At 40.2% G+C, this 24,542-nt stretch overlaps 1 protein-coding gene across 4 annotated transcripts in view; it reads right to left on the bottom strand.

The window, feature by feature from the left end:
* The window catches only part of tmem201 (transmembrane protein 201), a 184,835-nt gene that overhangs the window by 20,038 nt on the left and 140,255 nt on the right, over positions 1 to 24,542 (bottom strand). For 3 of the 4 annotated variants that reach the window (XM_072245174.1, XM_072245173.1, XM_072245172.1), the window contains exons 9-10: positions 16,840 to 17,142; positions 6,301 to 6,447 (exon numbers count right to left, since the gene is read on the bottom strand). In XM_072245174.1, coding sequence (XP_072101275.1) covers positions 6,301 to 6,447; positions 16,840 to 17,142 — 450 coding nt within the window. The remainder of the gene's footprint in view (positions 1 to 6,300; positions 6,448 to 16,839; positions 17,143 to 24,542) is intronic. The other variant, XM_072245175.1, reaches the window with a different exon arrangement.

Raw genomic sequence — 24,542 nt, 5'->3', positions numbered from 1 at the left:
GCACCCTGCCACCTCAAGCTGTCATGGTGTCAAGCTAACTACTACCCTAGCATGGTGCCCCATTAGCATTGTTGCAAGGATTTACCCATGTGTTCAACCAAATTCTTATCATCAAGCTGAGACGTTTTTATTCAGTCTCTGCCCTTGGGTAAGGACAAGACCCAGCATAATACAGAGGAATAAATGAGGTTATAAACCTGCTAGGGGCAGCTATTCACATGGTAGCATTGCTGTTTCCTGCTGATCCTTTTCCAACATGTTCCACGATATCCTTTAACTCTCCTTCTGCGAGCTGTTGTAATATTTTGTGTCAGGGTGGTCTTTTTCTATTCATCTATCTAATCTCTTTTATTTATCTATCTAGAATTTTTAAAGTTACTTACCTACCTATCCACCCAGACGTGCAGCTCGGAACAGGTCCTTCTGGCAAATGAACCCCGCTGCCCAGCAATCTCCCAATTTAACCCCAGCCTACAATGACCAATTAACCTACTAACCAGTATGTCTATGGATTGTGGGAGGAAACCCATGCAGTCACGGGGGAGAACATTCAAACTATTTACAGGTGGACTGGAATTGAACTCCGAACTCTGATACCCCGAGCTGTAGTAGTGTCATGCTAACTACAACACTACTGTGGCATCCTGGTAAACTGAAGATGATACTTGTTACTCTGCACAGAATTTGTGGGCCCCACTTGACCACTGGGGAAATCAGAGGCCCGACATCTGCGAGTCCCCGAGTTCAATGGAGACCAGAGGCCCAAAGGCAGCCTACCCTGGATTGAAGGCCTTGTCCCTGAGAGTGTGTGTAAGTGGGAGCAAGGAACCTTGTTTTGCTGTTGTTGTTGTTGTTGTTCTGCTGGCTTGCTACATTGGTGTTGGAAAGTGAGGAGACACTTGCGGGCTGTCCCCAGAGCATACTTAGGTTGTGCTGGTTGGTAACACAAATGGCGCATTTCACTGATTGTTTTGGTGCACATGCGATAAATAAATGAATCTAAAGTAAAACGGGAGGATGCATTTATTTATTACATTCACTGCCATTGGATAGGCAAATGTAGTGATTTTATGCAGAGTGAAGATCCCGGCAAGTGGGCATAAAGATAATCTGCTAATTTTGATAGAGAAATGTCATCCAGATTGGTGGACAGTTTAATGTACAAAGCCTTCTTATTCATCTGCTTGAGAATGGAAGATCAGGCTTCAGTTTAACATCCTGTTCAAAAACTGGCTTGGCTAAACAGTCAGCCTCGATTAATTCTTACAAGGCTCAACGGCGTACATTTATAATTTATCACATGTACGTTTAACATATTGTGAAAGGCGTTGTTTGTGTAATCAACCAAAGGATGTGGTGGACAAATGTCGCCACACTTCTGGCGCTAATATAACATGCCCACAATGTTCTGCAGAACAACACAAGCAACAACAACAACAGAGCAAGCCCCTTTCCTTCCTCCCACCCACTCACACACATACAGTGCAAAAGTCATATTTATCTATCTCTCTAAGGCGACTAAGATTTTTGCACAGTACTGTATCAATCAATGTGGAGTGGCGAGCGAGTTTATAAATCTGGCAGGAGCAAAGGATTAGGAATGGCGAGGGAGGAGCATCACAGGAGGGGTATGGGACAGGTGGCAGAGGAGTGCCAGGGTGGGGAGATGTGGCGCAGGTGCAGACACACCCAGCCCTGAGCCACTAGGTAAGATCGTTTGATTCCAAACAATTGGTTTATTGATCATTACAGATTGCTTTTCTGGTGCTTCCCACTCCTCCTTCCTTCCCCTTTTCCCAATGATGATCCCCCTCTCCCTGTCCCCTTCCCACAATGGAGACGCATATCAGAATCAGGTTCATCATCACTCACAAGTGTCATGAAATTTGTTATTTTTGCAGTAGCAGTACAGTGCAATACATAAAATTACTACAGTACTGTGCAAAAGTCTTAGACTCCATAGCTATATATATGTGCCTCAGACTTTTGCACAGTACTGTAGACAGTCTTTCAATCCCCGGTCTGACTGCCTCCGGGCCTCGGGCTTCCAGGGTACCATAAGACATAGGAGCTGAATTAGGCCCTTCAGTCTATCAAGTTTGCTTCGCCATTCAATCATTGCTAATTTATTAACCCTCTCAATCCCATTTTGCTCCTATTTCTTTTGGTATTATACAACAAAGACTCGAATTAATTCCCAGGTGAGCCACCCCTATTTATTTGATACTCTGAAGGATCTTCCCTCTTTTACACAGCCAGCCTGCTGCCTAATTCCTTCTGTGGCCCCACAGTGATAATGCCCTGGTCACATATCCTGGAATGGCAGCAATTAACTCTACATTACCTGGTGTCCATACAGTATGAAAACAGGCTGCTGAACCCTGCCAATTGATAAGATCATTGGTGATCCTCTGTCCAGTTATCTGTGTGATCCCAATTCCCCCCAACAGTCCAAAAAGCCAAGGGTCTGCACTTGAGTGTTGAACACACTCACTAAGTGACCTTGGGCTTGCAGGTTATAAAGATTCTCATCCTTCTGATCAAGCCAAGATATAAAGATATTTGGGATTACATTGGTTACTAGCTGAGAACCAATGCCAAGATTTGTGGTCCAGAGTATCTAACCCCATATTTCTCCACAAAATTCCCACACATGCTGAATAAATCTGCTTTAGGGTAATTAATCCTCATAATTATATCTAGGGAAGGTGTAATGAGATAGTTTCCTAACCTCAGAACAAGTGCTTTTAGATTTTCACACATGATTTTCCTGTAGAGATTGACACGGCCCACATCTGCAGAGTGGTTAACATGGGGTAATCCAACCAGGACAAAATAAAATGGCAGATATATTAGGGATTTTTAAGATAGGCATAGGGATGACAGAAAAATGGAGGGCTATGTGAGAGGGAAGGGTTAGATTGATCTTGGAGAAGGTTAAAAGGACGGCACACCTTCGTGGGCCAAACAGTCTGCACTGTGCCGTAGTGTCCCATGTTCCTAAACAGCGTGCGGGACGGTGGTGTAGCAATTAGTTTGACACTACTACAGGGCCAGCGATCCCGGGTCCAGTCCTGCCACTGCCTGTAAGGAGTTTACAAATCCTCCATGGGAGTTTCTTCTAGGAGCTCTGGTTTCCTCCCACATTCCAAACAGCTATGGTATGGTTTATTTATTTATCGAGATACAGCATGGGACAGGCCCTTTCGCCCCTTCGAGCTGTGCTGCCCAGCAATCCCCCAATTTAACCCTAGCTTAAATAGCCAACCAACTGATAGGCCTTTGGTCTGTGGAAGGAAACGGAACACTCGGAGGAAACCCATACGGTCACAGGGAGAACGTACAAACTCTTTACAGGTAGTGGTAGCTATTAGTAGGTTAATTTGTCACATGGGTGGAATTGGGCGCCGCTAGCTCAAAAAGGTCTTTTACTGTGCTGTAATTCTAAGAGAGGAGGACAATGGTTCAGCCTCCAAAAACCAGCCGTGGAACCTAATCCTCATCTAGTTTTGAAGTTGTATGTTTTACCCATCCCTATTGTGATAATTGCTTTAATCTCGACTCTCCTCCAAAGATACTGAGTTCCTCCAGCAGTTTCTTTCTCACTCCTGATCTACATCTTTGTAACAGCAAATTATTTTCTCTGACAATAGACAATCGGTGCAGAAGTAGGCCATTTGGCCCTTCGAGCTAGCACCGCCATTCACTGTGATCATGGCTGATCATCCACAATCAGTACCCTGTTCCTGCCTTCTCCCCATATCCCTTCACTCTGCTATCTTTAAGAGCTCTATCTAAATCTTTCTTGAAAGAATCCAGAGAACTGGCCTCCACTGCCTTCTTAGGCAGAGCATTTCACATATCCACATCCCTCTGTGTGAAAAAGTTTTTCCTCAACTCCGTTCTACCCCTTATTCTTAAACTTTGGCCTCTTAAATAAAGCGGTAGATAAAAACAAGACAGTAATAGAAAAACAGTATTAAATAGATAAGTAGCAGAAAATAAGTTGCAGCAGCACCAGAGTATCACAGTAATGCACAAAGTGCTGTTAGTGCAAGTATTTGAGTCCTTGTGTGTGCTCACAGTTTCAGTCACTGTTCTGTGGGAGTGGTGTGATGGAGGCCACAGCTCTGGGATAGAAGCTGTTCCTCAGTCTATTTGTTCCGGCTTTTAGTGTCCTGAACTTTTTGCTGGACAGCAGCGGGTCAAACAGGGAGTGGTCGGGGTGTGTGGTGTCTCTGGTTATGCTGATTGCTTTCCTCCTGAGTCTGCTGGAATAGATGGTGTCCAGTCCTGGGAGCTCCATCCTGACGATGCCCTTCAACCCATCTATTCCATGCTGATCTGATCTTCTGGTTAGTCCCATTTACCAGCACCCAGAGCATATTTTATCCATGTACCTATTTTAGTAAAGAAAATAGCTGGCACACCTTGTCCTGCTCTCTTATCTAAAAGAAGTTCTATAATATTGAGCTGCCTTCTGCACACTCCCCCCCCCCCACCCACAAACCAACAATAAAAATGCAGAGGTTTCTCTTGAAGACCAGCAGAGAATAACAGAGTAGAAATACAGGAAAGGTCTGCTTAAACCCAGATGGCCTTCTGGTTGCAACTCTCTGCAGTACTGTTCAAAAGTCTTAGGTACATATATATAGCTAGGATGCCTAAGACGTTTACACAGTACTACATAATTTTTATGTATTGCACTGTACTACTGCTGCAAAAAAAAACAAATTTCATGATATACATGAGTGATGAAACTTGATTCTGATCTGGGTCTCTATTGTGGACTGAGAGTGGGACGGGGGCAGGGAGAGAAGAATCATGGTTGGAAAAAGGGGAAGGGAGGGGGGGGAGCAGGAAGCACCAGAGAGACATTCTGTAATGATCAATAAACCAGTCATTTGGAATCGAGTGAACTAGCCTTGTGTTTCAGGGCTGGGTGTGTCTGCACCCGCATAACCCTCTGCCCCTGGCATTTCTCCTTGGCCACCTGTCCCACACTCCTCTCTTGGTGTTCCACCCTCACCATTCCCTGCATCCTTTGCTCCTGCCAGAATCACAAACTTGCTCTCCGCTCCTAGTTGACAAATACAGTACTGTGCAAAAGCCTTCGGCATCCACATATATGTACTATATATTTCTCAGACTTTTGCATAGCACTATATCATCCAACAAATGCCACCTTATAAACCAATGTCAAATCTGCCTTTAGATTTGCTAATTTATAATTTAGATTTGTATAATGTATCATTTATTAATGTAAAAAAAAATTATTTATTTAGAGATGCAGCACAGTAAGTTAAGAGGCCCTTCCGACCCAATGAACCCATGGCACCCAAATACACCCCATGTGAGCAACTAACCTACTGTATGTCTTTGGAGCACCCAGAAGAAACCTACACATTTACAGAAAGAACACACAAATTCCTTTCAGGCAGCGGCAGAATTGAACCTGTGCTGCTGGCGCTGTAATAGCACTACGCTAGCCATGATGCTACTGTGCCTCCCCAAACAGGAAACTATTGGAACATGGATGGGAGGGGCATAGAGGGCTATGGTGCAGGTCGATGGGAGTAGGCAGTTTCAATGATTCGGCATGGACTAGATGGGCTGAAGGGCCTGATACTGTGCTTTCAATGACTCCTCTATGTCATCAGCAGGAGATATCAATATTTTACAAATAGCTCACTACTGCAAGAACTGAACCCAATACACCAAATGATCATGAAATTCTTATTCGCCACACACATTTATATGTATTAGGAATTTGTTGTGGTGTGTTGGTGCAGCATGCAATAGAAAACAACATTCAATAAGGATAAATAATGACATAAAATAAAGCTAGAGATACAGATATGGAATAAAATGTGCATAAATATGTAAGTACCAGCAGGGATTTATAATGTACACAGCATTATAAAAAGTGGTTTAAAGTGCTTTCAGTCCAGCGTAGTGACTGAGGTTGTAGATAGAGGAAGGGGGCTAACTAAAACAGTTGATCAGAATAACCGCCTTGGAGAAGAAACTTTTATGATGGCGCGGAATTTTTGTTTTAATAGCTCTATGGCACTTTCCAGAAGGCAGCTTTTGGAAAAACGTAGGTTGCTGGGTGGGTAATATCTGCAATGATTTTTCCTGATCACTTCTTTGTCCTGGACACATATAATTACTTCAGCCTGAAGTGCATTGTTCATGAAATAACCAATTTACTAAATCTCTCAAGATTCATTTTCTTTAGAAACAATGCTGTTGAGTTGCTCAATAGAAGCCATGTTAAGTTTGCTTCAAATATCATACCTTTCCATCCTCTGCCACTGTCCGTTGCCTGGTGGCCGACCACATTAGTGGTGGTATCTACCAGACATGCCGAAGACCTTGAAGAACTGTCCTTCCTGAGACCAGTAGCCTCACTGTACATGCTTCCACCTTCAACAGACTTGGCTTCTAAAGAGAAGAAGAGAACATGCCCAAACATTGTTAAGATGTTTTAACAAGACGACATTCAGGGAAAAACATTTGGAAATTAAAGTGCAAAATCAGTTCATTATTGTCACATACACTGAGTGACCACTTTACATCTGCTTGTTAATGCAAATTTTTAATCAGCCAATCATGTGACTGCAACTCAATGCATAAAAGCATACAGATATGGTCAAGAGGTTCTGTTGTTGTTCAGACCAAACATCAGAATGGGGAAGAAATGTGATCCAGGTGACTTTGACCGTGGAATGATTGTTGGTGCCACACAGGGTGGTTTGAGTATCTCAAACTGCTGATCTCCTGATGTATCATGCACAACAATCTACAGCTTAGAGGATGGTGTAAGACAACAAAAAACATCCCATGAGCAGCAGTTCTGTGGGCAAAAACAACCTGTTAATGAAAGAGATCAGAGCAGAATGGCCAGACTAGTTCAAGCTGACAGGAAGGTGATATTTATGTCAAGATATTTTAAATGATTCCATCAATTATAGATCTATTAACAATGGTAAGGAGGCAAGAGGTGACACGATAGTTACCTGAAATAGTGAAAAGCATAGATAAGGTAGATAACCAGAATCCATTTTGCATGTTAGAAGTGTCTAAAACTAAAGGGTAGATGATTAAGCGGAGAGGGAGGAGGGTTCAAGAGTATGTGAGGCATAACTTTTTCTCACAAAGAGTAGCCTCTCGGATTTTTATGGAAACACAAGCTGTGCAGTTGATTGGATTTGTAAACTCCATGGTTTAGAACTAAACACAAAAGATTTTGCAGATTTTTGGGAACCCAGAGCAACACACACAAATGCTGAAGGAACTCAGTAGGTGAGGCAGTATCTACGGAAATGAATAAACAGTCGACGTTTTGGACTGAGACATCAACTGTTCATTATTTTTACAGATGCTGCCTGACCTTCTGAGTTCTTCCAGAATTTTGTGTGTTTGCTATGGTTTAGAGCTATTAATCTTTGAAAATTTCTTTGGCTTCCCATAAAGTCATTCTCTCATTTGCACACTCTAGCAGGTTGATGTGCTGACTGTGTATTCTCTCCAGTCAGTGCTGATAGAAACATAGAAACACAGAAAACCTACAGCACAATACAGGCCCTTTGGCCCACAATGCTGTGCCAAACATGTACTTACTTTAGATATTACCTAGGGTTACCCATAGCCCTCTATTTTTATGAATTTAAAGAGTCATTTGAATTTAAATGAAATGAGGTTTTCAGTGGCTTCATAAGTTTTACTTTTAAGGTTTCTTGCATACTTAAAAACAGAGAAGGTCACTATGTCTGGGGCTAATGGCACATCATTTCAACAAGTAGATTAATCTGTACTGTCATCTGCGAGACTGAACTGATCGCAGGCATTTAAATCTGCAGGGATAAACCTTTTGTTCAATTAATCCCTGGAGATGGCCTGAAATCTTTACTTCACTTCCGAATGGGTTAATTTCCTCCCTTCCTGTTAGAGTATCGCTGACAACACCAGGTGTTGCAGAACATCGCAGGATCCACTGTTATCTGAGGATAAGGATGAGGAAATCCGATCTTCCTTCAACCCCTTTCTGCAAATGTATAATGGAATATCTTGGAGACATGTCTTCCCCTAACTCCCGTAACTTCCTTCCCATAAAATTAACGTCAATCAACTTTGAAGCTAAAACCTTGTGATAACTTGACAAGGGGGATCAGCAGAAAATAAACATGCATTATTTGTGATTAATTCCACAGATAGACTGGATCCCCAAAAGTTACAGCAGCAGGTTATCATTACGAGGATCACCCATTTCCACCTGTGTAAATCTCTCTGTCCCCCTACCATCCGGCAAGAGGTACCATAGCATTAGGACAAGAACTGTAAGGACGGGAAACAGCTTCTTCCCCCAGGCCACAAGACTACTGAACTTCCTACCATCACCCAGGTCTCATCACTTATGAAGTGCCTGCAGCACTATACTCTTTATGTTTTCATTTATGTTGTAAATGCACCTTATTATTCATCAAGTTATTTGTGGTGATATTACTTTATGTGTTGTGTGTGAGTTATATCTACACTCTGTTGTGCACCTTAGTCCAGAGGAACGTTGTTTCGTTTGGCGGTATACACGTATATGGCTGAATGATGATAAACTTGAACTTCCATGTACCTCTTAGCAAACTTGCTGCTGAAATTCTCACTCTTAGCTGTGCAATCTCTAGTCTTCACACTGGCCTTGTTTACCCCCTCTACTCTCTGCAACCTTGAGATCATCCAAAGCTATGTAAACTGTGACCTAACCCACACCAACTCCCATTCAGCCATTGCCTCCCATGTTTCCTGGCCTACAATGGCTTCCAGTCAAGCAACGTCTTGCTTTTAAAAATCTTGTGCTTGTTTTCAAAACTCTTGAATTTCTCATTAAATCTGTAATCCCATTCAACTGCGTAACCCTCTAAATCATTTTTGACTCTTTAGCTAACTAAAGCAAGGCCTTTTCCCACCCTGATAATTTTCTGTCCTCCCCCTTTCCATCAGGCAGAAGATACAAAATCTCGAGAACAGGCTTGGGGCAGCATGGTAGCGTACCTTAAGTCCTACATCACCAGGTTCAGGACCAGTTATTGCTCTTCAACCATCAGGTTACTGAACCAGCATGAATAACTTCACTCACCTCAACACTGAACTAATTCCACAACCTTTCAATGACTCTACATCTCATGTTCTCAGTATTATTTAGATTTTTATTAGAAAAAAATTGTCTTCTTTTACATATTGGATGTTTGCCAGTCTTTATGTATGATTCTTCAAAAATTCTATTGAATTTTATTAATTTCCTGTAAGTGCCTGCAAGAAAATGAATCTCAAGGTAGTGTATGGTGACATATACATAATTTGATAAGTCTACGTTGACTTTTGACTGTAATGATGATTTAATTTTAAGTACAATCTCTAAAATGAAAGTCTTTTTTTTCTTAGCACTGTAAGACTGAGATGAATTAAATCAATCTTCTTCCCCCTGAGAACCATTCCTCAACTACAGGAGTACCAAAAATCAACCCTCAGAACTCAGGTTGGGAGCTATATTTTATGCTTTTACGTCTCAAAAATACAGATTCAGAAAACCTGTTCACAGTAAGTTCTATCCAATTTAGATTGGGATGAAAAATGATCCAACTGATATGTACAAACATATGAAAAAATTACTCAGATTCCGTGCCAGCAGAACAGAGCTGGAGGGAACGAAATATACCTAGAGCCCAGCTACTACCCAGCAATGCAAGAAATGGTTCCTTGTCTTTCTCTATTAGAAGCTACCGTAGCAGGCACCATTTAGAGATTGTAAGATATTTTGTTTAGATCCCACAAAGCCAGGGTGAGACAGAAACCATAAAAGAGGAGCAGGATTGGGCCATTTGCCCATCGAGTCTGCTCCATCATTCTATCATGGCTGATTTATTATCCCTCTTAACTCCATTCTTTTGCCTTCTCTCCATAACCTTTGACACCCTGACTAAACAAGAACCTATCAACCTTTGCTTTAAGCATACCCAATAACTAGGCCTCCTTGCCATTTATGGCAATGAATTCCACAGATTCACCATCTTCTGGCTAAAGAAATTCATCCTCATAAAAAAAGGAAACAAGAGCCCACCCTGAGTGAGGAGAAGGTGTGAGCGAGAGCTCAGCTCAGCACGTGCATGGACAACAGCTGAGTGGAGTACAAATGTTGAAAGTTGGAAAGGACAAGGTCTGACCACAAGGTATGGGGAATGATCCAGAGCTCAAGGTGCCCCTGAACAAAACTCATCTCTATAGATTCCAGGAAAATCTGGAGAGAGCATAGTCTCTCAAAATCTGTAACTCTCTTACTAAGAAAATGCCATAAAACAACCCAATGGATTTTTCATTTCTACAAGCCTTTTCTTTAAACATCCAAAATCCAGCAAAGTCAACAACAATGATTTTTATTTACTTATTGAGATACAGCAGGGATAACAAACACCCTTCCGGCCCTTCGAGCTGCGCTACCCAGCAACCCTAGCCTAATCATGGGACAATTTACAATGACCAATTAACCTCCCATTCTCTCTCTGAAATGATAATTAAAACTTCTCTTTATTTTGCTTGTGATACAGCACCAGTTACTGGCCTTTCCAGCCCTATGAACCCACACCACCCAATGCACCCATGCAACCAATTAACCTACTAACCAGTACGCCTTTTGGAACGTGAGAGGAAACCAGAGTACCCGGAGGAAACCATAAGAATGTACCAACTCCTGACAGACAGCGGCGTGAATTGAAACCAGGTCACCAGTACTGTAAAGCATTGTGCTAACCGGTACACTACCATGCCGCCCCAATGTAGGAATCCCTGCAGTAAAGCCTGCAAATCATTTTGACAAGGTGTTCTTCAGGGTCTCCACTGAATTAAGCAAAAATATGAAACTCGTAATTAACAGGATTTCTCTTGTGCCTGTACTGTTGCGGAAACAGTTTCCCTCTGACAAGCCAGTGAAATTAAAGGACTGCTTGCAGAACTGAGAAGGTATTTATTAAAAAGAAAGGAATTACTGAAGAAAAGACAAAACAAACCATAAATCTGACAGCCATCAGGTTTTTTTGGTTTAATCCTGGTGACATTTTGGATTTTTTTTGAGCAGCCAAAAATGAATATTATCAGGATATTTTAGGTCACAGAGAATTGTTTTGAAGTTTGCTGGCATAAAGACTCATTTGGATGTCTGGCTAATCTATGGATGGGGTTGCTCCTACCTCCTTTAGCAGCCTCCTATGCAGCACCTTGTCAAAGTCCTTCTGAAAGTCCAAGTCAACATCATCCACCAACTCGCCTTTGTCTATTCTGCTCATTAGTTCCTCTGACAATTTCAACAGACTTGTCAGGTAAGATCCCCTGAAGGATGCTAGTGATCCAGATAAATCTGAGCAACAATCCAGTCAAAATTGTGCACCTCTGGAATGGGACTTAAATTCTGCCATTAATTTCACCACAGTTGATAATGTGCCGACCTACTTTCTGCTGACTGGGAAGTTTTACATTTAAGGAGCAACCTCTCTCTTAAGAATAGTTATAGAGACTATAAGCCTGGTATGGAGGCTCCAATGCATAGGATCCCAAGAGGCTGCAAAGGGTTGTAGACTTAACCAGCTCCATCACAGGCACAACCTTCTCCACCATTGAGCACATCTTCAAAAGGTGGTCAAGAAGGCAGCATTATCATTAAGGACCCTCACCATCTAGAACATGCCCTCTTCTCATTACTACCATCAGGGAGGTGGCACAGGAGCCTGAAGACTCCACTCAATGATTCAGGAACAGACTCTGATCTAAGAGGGTTGGAAGTCTTAAACTTTATGCAAGATGGCACCAGACCTTGGCAACTTTGCGTAAGAATTCTATGCCTCTCAGTATTAGGTGCACCTTCTCTGTAACACCTTACTCTGCACTGTTATTGTTTTACCTTGTACTACCTCGACGTGCTGTCATAATGAATCCACCTGTATGAACAGTATGCAAAACAAGTTTTTCACTGTATCTGAATACATGTGACTATAATTAATTTAACAGCACAGTTTGGCACCAGGTATGCTCAAAGTTCAAAGTAAATTTATTATCAAAGTACATATATGTCACCATATACCACCCTGAGATTGGTTTTCTTGTGGGCATGCTCAGTAAATCCAAGAAACATAATAGAATTAATGAAAGACCGCACCCAATGGGACAAACAACCAACGTGGAAAAGGCAACAAACTGTGTGCAAACAGAAAAGAAAATAAATAAATAATCAATAAATATCAAGAATCTGAGATGAAGAGAACTTGAAAATGAGTCCATAGGTTGAGGGAACAGTTCAGTGATGGGGTGAGTGAAGTTGAGTGATGTTAACTCATTGGTTAAAGAGCCTAATGGTTGAGAGGTAATAGCTGTTCCTGAACCTGTTGATGTTGGTCGTGAGGCTCCTGTACTTCCTTCCTGATGGCATAGCTTGGGTGGTGGATGTCCTTGATGATGGATGATGCCTTCCTGCGATAGCACTCAATGGAATTGTGCTCAATTGGCTGGAGCTTTACCCGTGTCGGCCTGGGCCGTATTCACTAGTGTTTGTAGGATTTTCTGTTCAAGAGTATTGGTGTTTCCATACTAGGCAGTGATGCAAACAGTCAATATACTCTCCACTACATACCTACAGAAATTTGTCAAAGTTTTAATGTCATGCTGAATCATCACAAACTTCTAAGGAAGTAGAGGCATTGACGTGCTTTCTTCATAATTATACTTTTGAGCTGAGCCCAGGGCTGGTCCTCTGAAATGATAACACTGAAGAATTTTAAATTACTAACCCTCTCCATTTCTGATTCCCCAATGAGGACTGGCTCATGAACCTCTGGTTTCGACCTCCTGAAGTTAATATTCAGCTCCCTGGTCTTGCTGACGTTGAGTGAGAGGTTGTTGCTGTGACGCCACTCAACCAGATTTTCAATCTTGTCCTATATGCTGATTCATCACTACCTCTGATTTTGCCAATGACAATGCCATTGTCAGCAAATTTAAATATGGTATTCGAGCTGAGTTTAGCCTCACAGTCACTAGTACAATATAAAGCGAGTAGTACAGGGGCTAAGCACACAGCCCTGTGGCGCACCTGTGTTGAAGGAGATTGTGGAGGAGACGTTGTTGTCAATCTGAACTGATTGGGGCCTGCGAGTGAGGAAATTGAGGATCCAATTGCACAAGATGGTTTTAAGGCCAAGGTCTTGAAGCTTATTGATTACCTTTGAGGTGATGAGGATTTTGAATGCCGAGCTGTAATCAATGAAGTCAATAAACTATGTTTTGGTTCCTTAAGGTTGTCATAGCTGGGGGGGGGGGCTGATGGTCAGTTGTGGGGATAAGCTCCCACTATCTATTAAATTCTCCCAATGGCATGCATCTCAAATAGCCTCAAACAACCAAGTCCAACTCATGGCCTTCACACGTGGCTTCGCTACTAAGCTCAGCAGAACCGCTTCTGCTGACAGAAGGGGCAAAAGCAGGTTACTGGTGCCTTAAAACCAGTCATTTCGGGCAGATGGGACTCAGCAGCCCCGGCTTGCATACCGTGTAGACTGCTGGAATGCAACATCTATGGTCTACCCAACCAACGGTGCACCTCAAGAGTTGATAAAGAGCATCCTGATGTATGCATCTTTGCTATCCATGTGTTTCAGGATTGAACGAAAAGCCAATAAAATGGCATTGCTGTTGATTTGTTGTGCTGGTAGGCAAATCACTAACCTCTTGCGTGGATCGCACTTTATCTGTGACTGTAAGTGCTACTGGATGATAGTCATTGAGGCACGTTATCACATTCTTCTTAGGCAGCAGGTATAATTGAAGCCTGCTTGAAGTAGGTGGGTACCTCAGACTGCCGAAGTGAGAGGTTAAGGATATTGGTGAACACTCCAGCCAGTTGATCAACACATCTGGGCCGGATTCACCCTCCTGAAGGATGCTCTCACATTGGTCTCAGAGACTGAAATCACAGCGTCATCAGGGGCTGTGGGAGTTTGTTAAGGTTCCTCCGTGTTTAGATGGTCAAAGCGAGCAGAGAAGGCATCGACCTGATATGGAAGTGAAGCCTGGTTGTCAACTATACCACTTGATTTCACTTTAAGAGGTGATAGCATTCAAACCCTGTCACAGCTGTCGAGCATCCTTCAGAGATTCAAGTTTAGTTTGGAACTGCCACTTAGCCCGTGAGATAGCTTTCCAGAGATCATGCCTGGACCTCTTGTATCTTACTTGGGCACCAGACCTGAATGGCACTGATCTGGCCCTCAGCAGATTGTAGATCTTATGGTTCATCCAGGGCTTCTGGTTGGAGAAGGCTGAATGATTTTGTAGGAACTCATTCATCTACAACTGTTGTTATGAAGTCTGTGACAACTGTGGTGTATTTACTCAGATCCACTGATGAGTACTTGAACAGGGCCTTGTTTACTGAGTTGAAGCAATCCTGTAGCCACTCCTCTGCCTCCTATGACCACTGGAGCTCCTCTTTAGCCTCTGCCTGAATGTTGGTAGGAAGAGATTTCCCGAAATGCGTTCTGGGCATGGAACAGTAGGCATTTCTTACCCTAGTATAGTAGTGGTCTAGTATGTTGGGACACCTGGCGCTGCAGGTTATATGCTGATGGTAATTGGGCAGAGATTTCTTCAAACAAGCCTGATTTAGGTCCCTGACTATGATTTGAAATGTGTCAGGGTCAGTTATTTCTTGTTTGGTGATGGCAGCACTCAAAATCTTGAGTGCCTGATTACCGTCGGCTTTTGGCAGCATGTAAACTGTGGTCTGGATCATGGAGGAGTAGTTAAGTAGAACATTTGACACTTAATCATTAGGTGTTCCAACCAGGGAAACAAGAGTACATCAAAACTGCCATATCTGTGCATTACAGAGAGTTTATCATGAAACACAGATTCCCACTATTTGCTTTCTCCGAATCAGCAGTTTGGTCCAACCTGTGTATTGAGAAGCCTTCAGGTCTGATTGCTGAATCGGTGTGTTTGGAGTGAGCCATGTCTCCATAAGACACAGAACACAGAAATTCCTCATTTCCCTCCAATACAGCAATCTTGCCCTTAGGTCCTCAATCTTGTTCTCCAGCAATTGTACATTTGCAAACAAGATGCTAGGTAGAGGGGATCTCAATCCTTTGCGTTTCAGGCTGGCTCTGACTCCTCCCTTCCAACAATGATGATATACCTTCATCAGCTTAAAAGTGCTGTACCTGTATGCTTGAGAATCTGCTATCCTTCAGATGATCGCAAAATTGCTATTTCATTAAGACAGTTCCAAAGTATGTTGCTTAAAGGAAAATGACATGCTGCAGATTGCAGTGAGAGTAATTCAAAAGAAGTATATCTAGAAGTTTTGTAGGCAAACTGCAGCACATCGCTGTGGTTCACCAGTCTCATCTTAGGAGTGGGGCAAAATGCATTCAAAACCACCCAAAACTAAAATGCTAAGATTCAGCATTCTACACATAATCCCTAGCTGCTATATCTAATTCATGAGTAATTTTACATGGTATTATATCCTATATATTTAAATACAACTAGAAACCAAGTTTATTACATTTATAAATACTCTCTTTGAAAGAAAATTTTACTGCATTCAACCATCTGTTTTGGATTGTAAATGTCAATAGGGCAATATTCTGAATCTTTCTCCAAAATATATCTCGAGTGAAGATTAACTAGGCAATCCAGCTCATGGCTAACTAGTGTGTGGGTAGGAGGCTAAAGAAATTCAGCATGTTCCCTTTGACCCTCAGCAATTTTGCTCAATGCACCATACAAAGCACCCTGTCTGGATGCATCACGGCTTGGGTATGGCAACTGCTCTACCTGAGACGGTAAGAAACTGCAGACACAGCTCTCCAAAGCCAGCCTCTCCTCCATGAACACAGGGCTACATTTCCTGCTGCCTCAGTAAAGCAACCAGCATTATCAAGGACCCCACCCACCACAGACATTGTATCTTCTGCCCCTTCCCATTGGACAAAAGTTACAAGAGCTTGTAAGCATGTACCACTAGGCTCAAGAACTGTAAAAGTATACTGTGCATTCTGTTATGGCTTTTCCCTTGTTGTTAATGTAAATGACGCATTTCACTGTATGTTTTCATCTATGTGAAAAATAAATCTTGAATCTGAATCTCCTACCTCAATGCACTGAGTAATGATATGATCTGTACACAGGGCATGCAAGACAAGCTTTTCACTGTACCTCAGTACTTGTGCAATAATAAACCAACTTATTAATTTAAAATGATGGATATTTTGCATAAAAAAAACAACTGAGGTTTGTACGCAAAGTCCATGTCTTAGGCCACAGCACCAGGCTCAGGAACAGTTATTACCCCTCAACCATCAAGCTCTTGAACCAGTGTGGATAACTTCAATCACCTCAACACTGAACTGAATCCACAGCCTAAAGACTCACTTTCAAGGACTCTACAACTCTGTTACTTACTTACATTTTTTCATTATTTGCATGACTAGTCTTTGTTTCAAAATCGGTTGTGTGTCAATCTTTGTTAGAGATTTTCATAAATTTGATTGGATCTCTTTATTTTCCTGTAAGTGCCTGCAGGAAAATGAATCTGAAGGTTGTACATGGTGACATATACGTACCTTGATAATAAATTTACTTTGAAGCAGAGGGCAGAATTTCAACAGATCATAGAAAGATGCTTCTTCACCCAGACAGGGTAGGTGCTACAAATTAGGAACCTTACTGCATTCATGTTAAAACTAAGTGTTGGTGAGTTGAACTATTGCAAATCTGTTTTTAATCATTGCATACCGTTGCTGTGAGAAGACAGCTGTGTTGCATCCTGCATCAGATTGTTACTGGATACGTGGGCTTCCTCTGACACGTTTGGTGTGGGACGGCCTTTACAAGGCAACTTCACTGAACTTTGCTGGACTCCGTTGTGCTCTGTGAACAACTTGAGTCGTCGGCCTGTGAGGTTGAGCCGAGCTGGGCTGATGAGGGGTCGCCTGAGATGCAAGGAGCCAGAACTGGACGTCACTGACCCTGCCACCGATGGCGCCGGTGACATTGAGGGAGACGAAGGTCGGCTTCCAGACTTCAAGGAGAAATAATCTACAGAAAACAATATAAAAAGAAAGTAGCAAATCAGCCTCTTGCCTCAATGGCCCGTGGCTTTGAAAAAGTCTGACAAAACACGGACCAACTTACATGGTTCTATTTTTAGTTTCTGAGACAATTTAAAATGACAACAAAGTGTTTCTGTGGGTGGCTGGTGGCATAATTTGAATGATAAGGCATGGGAGCAGAATTAGACCATTCGGCCCATCAAGTCTGCTCCACCATTCGATCATGACTGATTTATTTTTCCTCTCAACCTCAATATTTATCTATCAATCTATTTATTTATTACAGTTTGCCTTCCTTTGCACATTGGTTGTTTCTCAGTCTTTGTGTATAGTTTTTCATTGATTCTACTGTATCTTTACAGAGACTCCATTGAGAGTGTCCCGACCAGCTCGAGGTCGATTGGGGTGCGTGAAGCTGTTGAATCTGAAAACCCTATGAAGTATTTTTCTCAACTTTTAAAAGATGCATTTCCTACTGTATTTCCTGACCAACCACCGTTATTGGATCGTGTTCACAGAGTTCCATCATACTCGCCTAAGTCAGATAAACCTCGACATGTTATTTTATGTTTTCATTACTTTCAAGACAAGGAGAAACTGTTTCGTTTCATTTGATCTAAAGGTTACATTGATTTTCTGGATCTTAAGTTCCGATTTGTGGAGGATTTCAGTAAACCAATCCGGGATCAACGGGTTTGTTACAGATCTGTGATGTCAACTCTACAAGATGGATTTAAAACCAGCGTTGCTTTACCCTGCACGTCTAAGGATTCGTACGTTGGATGGAGCCCTCCGTTTTTTTGAATCTCCATCGGATGCCCAGAGTTATCTGGATCAATTTTCACCTTCAACATCTTAATCGTAATTTTTAACTATCTCCGTTGATCGGAGGTTGTGAATTTGTCAGTCTTAATTTTTTTTTTTGCCCTATATGGGCAGAAAAGTTTATTTTTGATTATTTAATATGGTTGCTAAACATTCTTTTTAACTGCGTCATTTCTTTCTTTTTCCCAGGGGATTCTGGGTGGTTATTTCCTCACCGTCATTTTACGTATTTCCTTTGTGGCCTTAAATTTTGTAGTTTTTAAATCTATTTTGTTTTGTAGGTTTTCATAACTAGTTTATGTTAATAATCTCATTTTTTTTGTTTTGTTTACTCATGGGTCTGGGGTTTGTTGCGGTTTTTTTTATATTTTCTGGCGTTTACTCTGTTATATTATGTGTTTGTTTTAATTGAGTTATCTTTTTTTTTATTCTTTTATTGTTTTATAATTAGCTGATCTTTTTTATATTTACACTTTTTTTAGGGAGCATATTCCGGAAGTCATGGGAGTAGTTTTAGTACTTGCTTCTTTCGGGCTGGTCTGCGTTAGATTTAGCCTTGGGGTCATGGGGTGGGGGGTGGTGGGAGGGGCTTCACGTTTTAGTTTCCTCCTTCTTGGGCTATGTACATTATCGAAGTATTGGTTGCTTTCTTCTTCCCAGTATCTCTTGTATGTTCTGTTCCCTTTCCGGGTTCGTGGGTCGAGCCTATCGTCAATCCTCCTTGTTGCGGGTTGACTTTAGGGTTTATGGAGTCTATTATTAATTTTGTCTCCTGGAATACTAATGGTCTTAATCATCCTATTAAAAGGAAAAAAATTTTTAAAGTGTTCCGGAGACTTAAAGCACAAATTTTATTTTTACAAGAGACCCATGTGCGGAGGGGGGACAGACTACGTTTTTTTAAATTCTGGAAGGAACAACAGTTTCATTCGAACTCCAATGCTAAGATTCGAGGCGTCTCTATTTTTATAGACTCCTCAGTTACTTTTATACAACATGATATTATTTCTGATCCGAATGGTAGATTTCTATTGGTTAGTGGTCTACTATTTAATAAAAAGGTAGTTTTGGTTAATGTTTATGCTCCTAATATGGACTGTCCGGAATTTTATAAATCATTATTCAATCAGTTCCCGAATTTGAATGAGTTTTCATTGATCTGGGGCGGAGATCTTAATACCTGTTTGTCTCCGGCTTTGGACCGTTCGGCTCCTCTAGGGACTTTACCTAATAAATCTGCAACTTTGATTAATTCGTTCCTTTCTGATTCTGGGTCGACGGACATTTGGCGTTTTTTGCATCCTCAGGAAAAAGATTTTTCTTTTTTTTCACATGTTCACCATTCCTATTCAAGAATTGATTATTTCTTTATTAATTCTCGTCTTATTTCTTCAGTGATTAAATGTGATTATGACTCTATAACCATTTCGGATCATGCTCCACTTAAGCTTTCTATTAAAATTCTGGCCAATATACAAAATAATAGACAATGGTGTTTTAACTCGCTGTTGCTTCAGGACTCGGACTTTGTTAACTTTATGAATGAATAGACTGATCTTTTTTTTTACAATTAACTATACAGAGGATATTTCTGTGAACATTCTTTGGGATACTTTTAAAGCTTATATTCGTGGTCAGATTATCTCGTATTCTGCTGCTTTGAGGAAGAAGCTGAAGCAGGAGGAGTTGGTAATTGTGGACAAGATTAAGGAAATTGATAAGAAATATGTTATAGCTCCTTCTGAGGAGTTATATAAACAAAGAACTGAACTTCAAATGGAACACAGTTTATTACTTTCGTCCTCGATTGTAAACCAATTAAAGAAAACAAGAAGCGAATTTTATGTACACAGTGACAAAATTGGTAAACTGTTGGCTAATCAACTGAAGTCTAATTATGCTAAATCTCAAATTAATCAGATTTATAACCAAAATGACCGACTGATACTTGATCATGTGGGGATTAATCAAACCTTCTGTGATTTTTATTCTTCCTTATATCAATCAGAGTCTCCTCGAGATTCTAAATAAATGAATGATTTTTTAGATAATCTAGACTTTCCTGAGATTTCACAGGATATGTCTTCTATGTTAGATACTCCCATTACCACGGATGAGATTAAGAATGTTATTTTCTCTATGAATTTGGGGAAAGCTCCTGGCCCTGATGGGTTTACCGTAGAATTTTATAAATGTTTCGCACCTTCATTAATCCCTTGGTTCTGTAGGGTTTTTGAGGCTTCATTAAAACTTGGTAAACTTCCTGAATCTTTCAATAGAGCGTCAATCTCTCTAATATTAAAGAAGGATAAAGATCGTGCTCAATGTGCATCTTATAGATCAATATCTTTATTAAATGTTGATTCTAAAGTTTTTTCTAAGTTATTAGCAAATAGATTAGAAAAAGTACTTCCTTCTATTATTTTGGAAGACCAAACGGTTTTATTAAAGGTCGTTACTCTTTTTATAATATTCGCACACTGTTAAATATTGTTTATACTCCCTCACAAAATGTTCCTGAGTGTGTTATCTCTTTAGATGCTGAGAAAGCTTTTGATAGAGTAGAATGGCCTTATTTATTTAAGGTGCTTGAAATGTTTAATTTTAGCTCGAAATTTATATCCTGGATTAAACTGTTATATCATTCTCCTGTGGCCTCGGTCCGTACTAACTCTTTAAGTTCACCTTTTTTCCCTCTTTTTCGAGGTACTCGACAAGGTTGTCCTCTTAGTCCTTTATTATTTGATATTGCATTAGAACCTCTTGCAATTGCCATTCAAGAATTTCCAAATATTACTGGGATAACTCGGGGCTTAAAGTCCCATAAAATATCACTCTATGCTGATGACTTACTTTTATATATTTCTAATCCCCAAAAATCCATCCCGGCTGTTTTAGAGCTATTAGCACAAATTTGGTCTTTTTTCAGGTTATAAATTAAATCTTAGTAAGAGTGAACTTTTCCCGATTAATAAACAACTTCCCTTATATCATAACTTTCCAGTTAAATTGATTAATAATTATTTTTCATATCTTGGGATTAAAATTACTTGTAAATACAAAGATTTATTTAAGATTAACTTTTTACCATTAATTGACCATATTATTCAACTTTCATCTAAATGGTTTCCTTTATATTTAACTTTGATTGGTCGTATTAATGCAGTTAAGATGTTTTTTTTGCCAAAATTTTTACATATATATTTCAGGCATTACCAATCTTTGTTCCAAAATCTTTTTTTGATAAAGTCGACTCCAAAATTTCTTCATTTATTTGGCAAAATAAAAACCCGAGACTGGGTAAAATACATTTACAGAAAGCTAAGAGAGATGGAGGCTTAGCATTACCTAACTTTAGATTTTATTATTGGGCAATTAATATTCGACATATGAAATTTTGGTTACTTGACCAGGATATACTATCCATTCCTAAATGGGTAGCATTGGAATTACAATCTGTTCAGGGTTATACACTTGGCTCTATTTTAGGTTCCTCTCTTCCTTTTGATTTGAAACGCCCTAAACAGGTGTCTAACCCAATAGTTAAATATACCTTACGTATTTGGTTTCAATTCAGAAAATTTTTTGATCTTAATCAATTTGGGTTAGCGATTCCTATTTTAGGTAACATTTTTTCCTCCCTCTTTTACGGATCGTGCTTTTCAAATTTGGAAGACTAAGGGTATTTCACGGTTTTTGGATTATTTTTAGATGGTTCCCTTATGTCTTTTGAACAATTATCTAATAAATATAATTTATCAAGAATACATTTTTTTAGATATCTACAAGTTAGAAATTTCCTAAGTACTATACTTTCTTACTTTCCAATGCTTCCTCCTACATACATTTTAGATACTATAATTAACCTTAATCCATGTCAGAAAGGTGCATCGGCTATGATTTATAATATTATTATGAAACTTAAGGAAAGCTCCATTTGATAAGATTAGGGTAGATTGGAACAGGAATTGGGGTTTATCATTTCTGTGGGTGACTGGGGGCAGATTTTACAATTAGTCAATACTTCCTCCATCTGTGCTAAACATTCCCTAATTCAATTTAAAGTTGTTCATAGAGCACATATGTCCAAAGATAAATTAGCTCGCTTTTATTCTCATATTAATCCTTTTTGTGATAGATGTCCGGGGCAGATAGCCTCTTTAACTCATATGTTTTGGTCTTGCCCTACTCTGGAAACTTTTTGGAGAGACATTTTTAATATTATCTCCAAGGTATTGAATATAGATATCTCTCCTCACCCTATTACTGCTATCTTTGGACTACCTAAAATTTCCAGTAATCTTTCTCCTTCAGCCCGTAGAATGATTGCATTTCTTACTTTAATGGCGAAAAGATGTATCTTACAACATTGGAAAGAGCTTAATGCTCCAACTACCTTTTTTTGGTTTTCTCAGACGATATTATGCTTGAATTTGGAGAAAATTAGAAGCAATCTTTATGACTCCTCATTTAAATTTGAACAGACCTGGAGATCTTTTATTCAATATTTTCATTTAATGTAATATATACCCTTCTTGTTTTTTTTTACTGTTTTTAATGGAGGTCGGGATTGAGGACGTGATTTTAAGTTTTTTTAACTCTGTTTGGTTTCAAGTTAGCCTATTGCTTTGCTTTGCTTTTAGTTAGTTGCACGGTGGGTTTTTTTTGGGGTTTTTTTTTCCTTTTCTCTATTGATATATATATAAAAATTAGTATACTATTATGTTACCTTGGTACGTTATGTTTAAATTACATTGTTTGTATCATTTTTTTTGGATTAATATCTTCTGTAATTTTATTATATTCTAACAGTGTATTAGTGCCTATATGGCTTACCTTTTTGTATACTTATTCAATAAAAAGATTTAAAAAGAAAGAGTTATATGTACTGTGTTGGGCATCTTGGTCCAGAGGGACATTGTTTAGCTTGCCAGTATACATGTGCACAGTTGAATGCCAATAAACCTGAACTTGAATTGACTTGATTTCTTTGTATTTACTGTGAATGCCTGCAAGAAAATGAACCTCATTGTAGTATATAGTGACATAATAAATTTACCTTGAACTACTGACATCAATATTCCCTCCGGAATGGAGAATAGTGCTCTACCTGCCACGGAATAACTTATATTTATGTGGTATGCCATGAAGTGACCTGGCTGGGAAGGCCCATGAGCAAAGTGATAGGGCACACCTGAAAGCCAGTATGTCTTGGTGGACTGTGGAAAAGAACTGAGAGGATGAGAATATAAAAGTAAGGATGTATGTTGAGGCTTTATAAAGCACTGGTCAGACCACACTTGTGATGTATTGTACTGTGATCATGAAGGAATGAGGGAAGCTAAAGATGGCTCCAGAAGTTTTTGCAGCCCATCAAGTCTGCTCTGCTATTCTATCATGGCTGATTTATTACCCCTTTCAACCTCATTCTCCTGCCTTCACCCAGTAAATTTTGACACCCTGACTAATCAAGAACCCATCAACCTCTACTTTAAATATATCCAATGACTTCGCCTCTAAAGCCATCAATGGCAAAGAATTCCACACACTCACCACCCTAGGATGTGCATGCATATGTGAGAATGGCCGTCACGTTCTACTCCAGAGACCTGAGCACAAATCTCCAACCAAGTGCCCCAGCACTTCACGAGGAAGTGCAACATTATTGATGGTGCCTTCTTCTTATGCAAAATATACAACTGAGGTACCTTTTCAGGTGGGCATTAAAGACAGTCCACACTGTCTCAAAGAAAACAGAAATTTCGCTGTCCAATTAGTGTTTAATCCTCAATGAGTACAATTAAAAATATTGTCTGGTCAATATCATATGGGATGGTATGTGGGAGCCTGCTGTGCATAATAACTATGTACTTGTATCTTGGTGATGGTCCAGTCAATTTCCTTATACATTACCAGCTAAAAAAAATCAAAGTTCAAAGTACATATATGTCACCATATACAACCCTGAGATTCATTTTCTTGTGGGATACTTAATAAATCTATAGAACAATAACCATAACAGGTTCAATGAACGTGCCCATTGACGGCGTTCAACCACAGAACAGACAACAACAAATTGCAAGTACAAAAAGAAGAAATAATATTAATAATAATAATTAAATAAGCAATAAATATCGAGAACATGAGATGAAGAGTCCTTTGGTTTGGGAATATTTCAAAGACAGAGCAACTGAATTTGAGTGAAGTTATCCCCTTTGGTTCAAGAGCCAGATGGTTGAGGGGTAATAACTGTTTCTGAACCTGGCGGTGAGAGTCTGAGGCTCCTGTACCTTCTTTCTGACGGCAGCAGCAAGAAGAGATCATGTCCTGAGTGGTGAGGGTCCCTGCTGATGGATGCTGCTTTCCTGCTACAACGTTTCATGTGAGGAAACTTAGGCATGAAATCTCCGCAAACTTCTAATAAAGTGGAGGTGCTGCTGTGCTTTCTTCATAATTGCACTTATGGTCCTCTGAAATCGTAACCCCTAGGAGTTTAAAGTTGCTAACCCTCTCCATCTCTGATCCTCTGATGAGGACTGGCTCATGGATGTCTGGTTTCCT

The sequence above is a fragment of the Mobula birostris genome, chromosome 27, assembly GCF_030028105.1.
Source record: "Mobula birostris isolate sMobBir1 chromosome 27, sMobBir1.hap1, whole genome shotgun sequence".
NCBI classification, from domain to species: Eukaryota; Metazoa; Chordata; class Chondrichthyes; order Myliobatiformes; family Myliobatidae; genus Mobula; species Mobula birostris.
The sequence above is the reverse complement of the archived record's forward strand: the minus strand, read 5'-3'. Positions and strand labels throughout refer to the sequence as shown.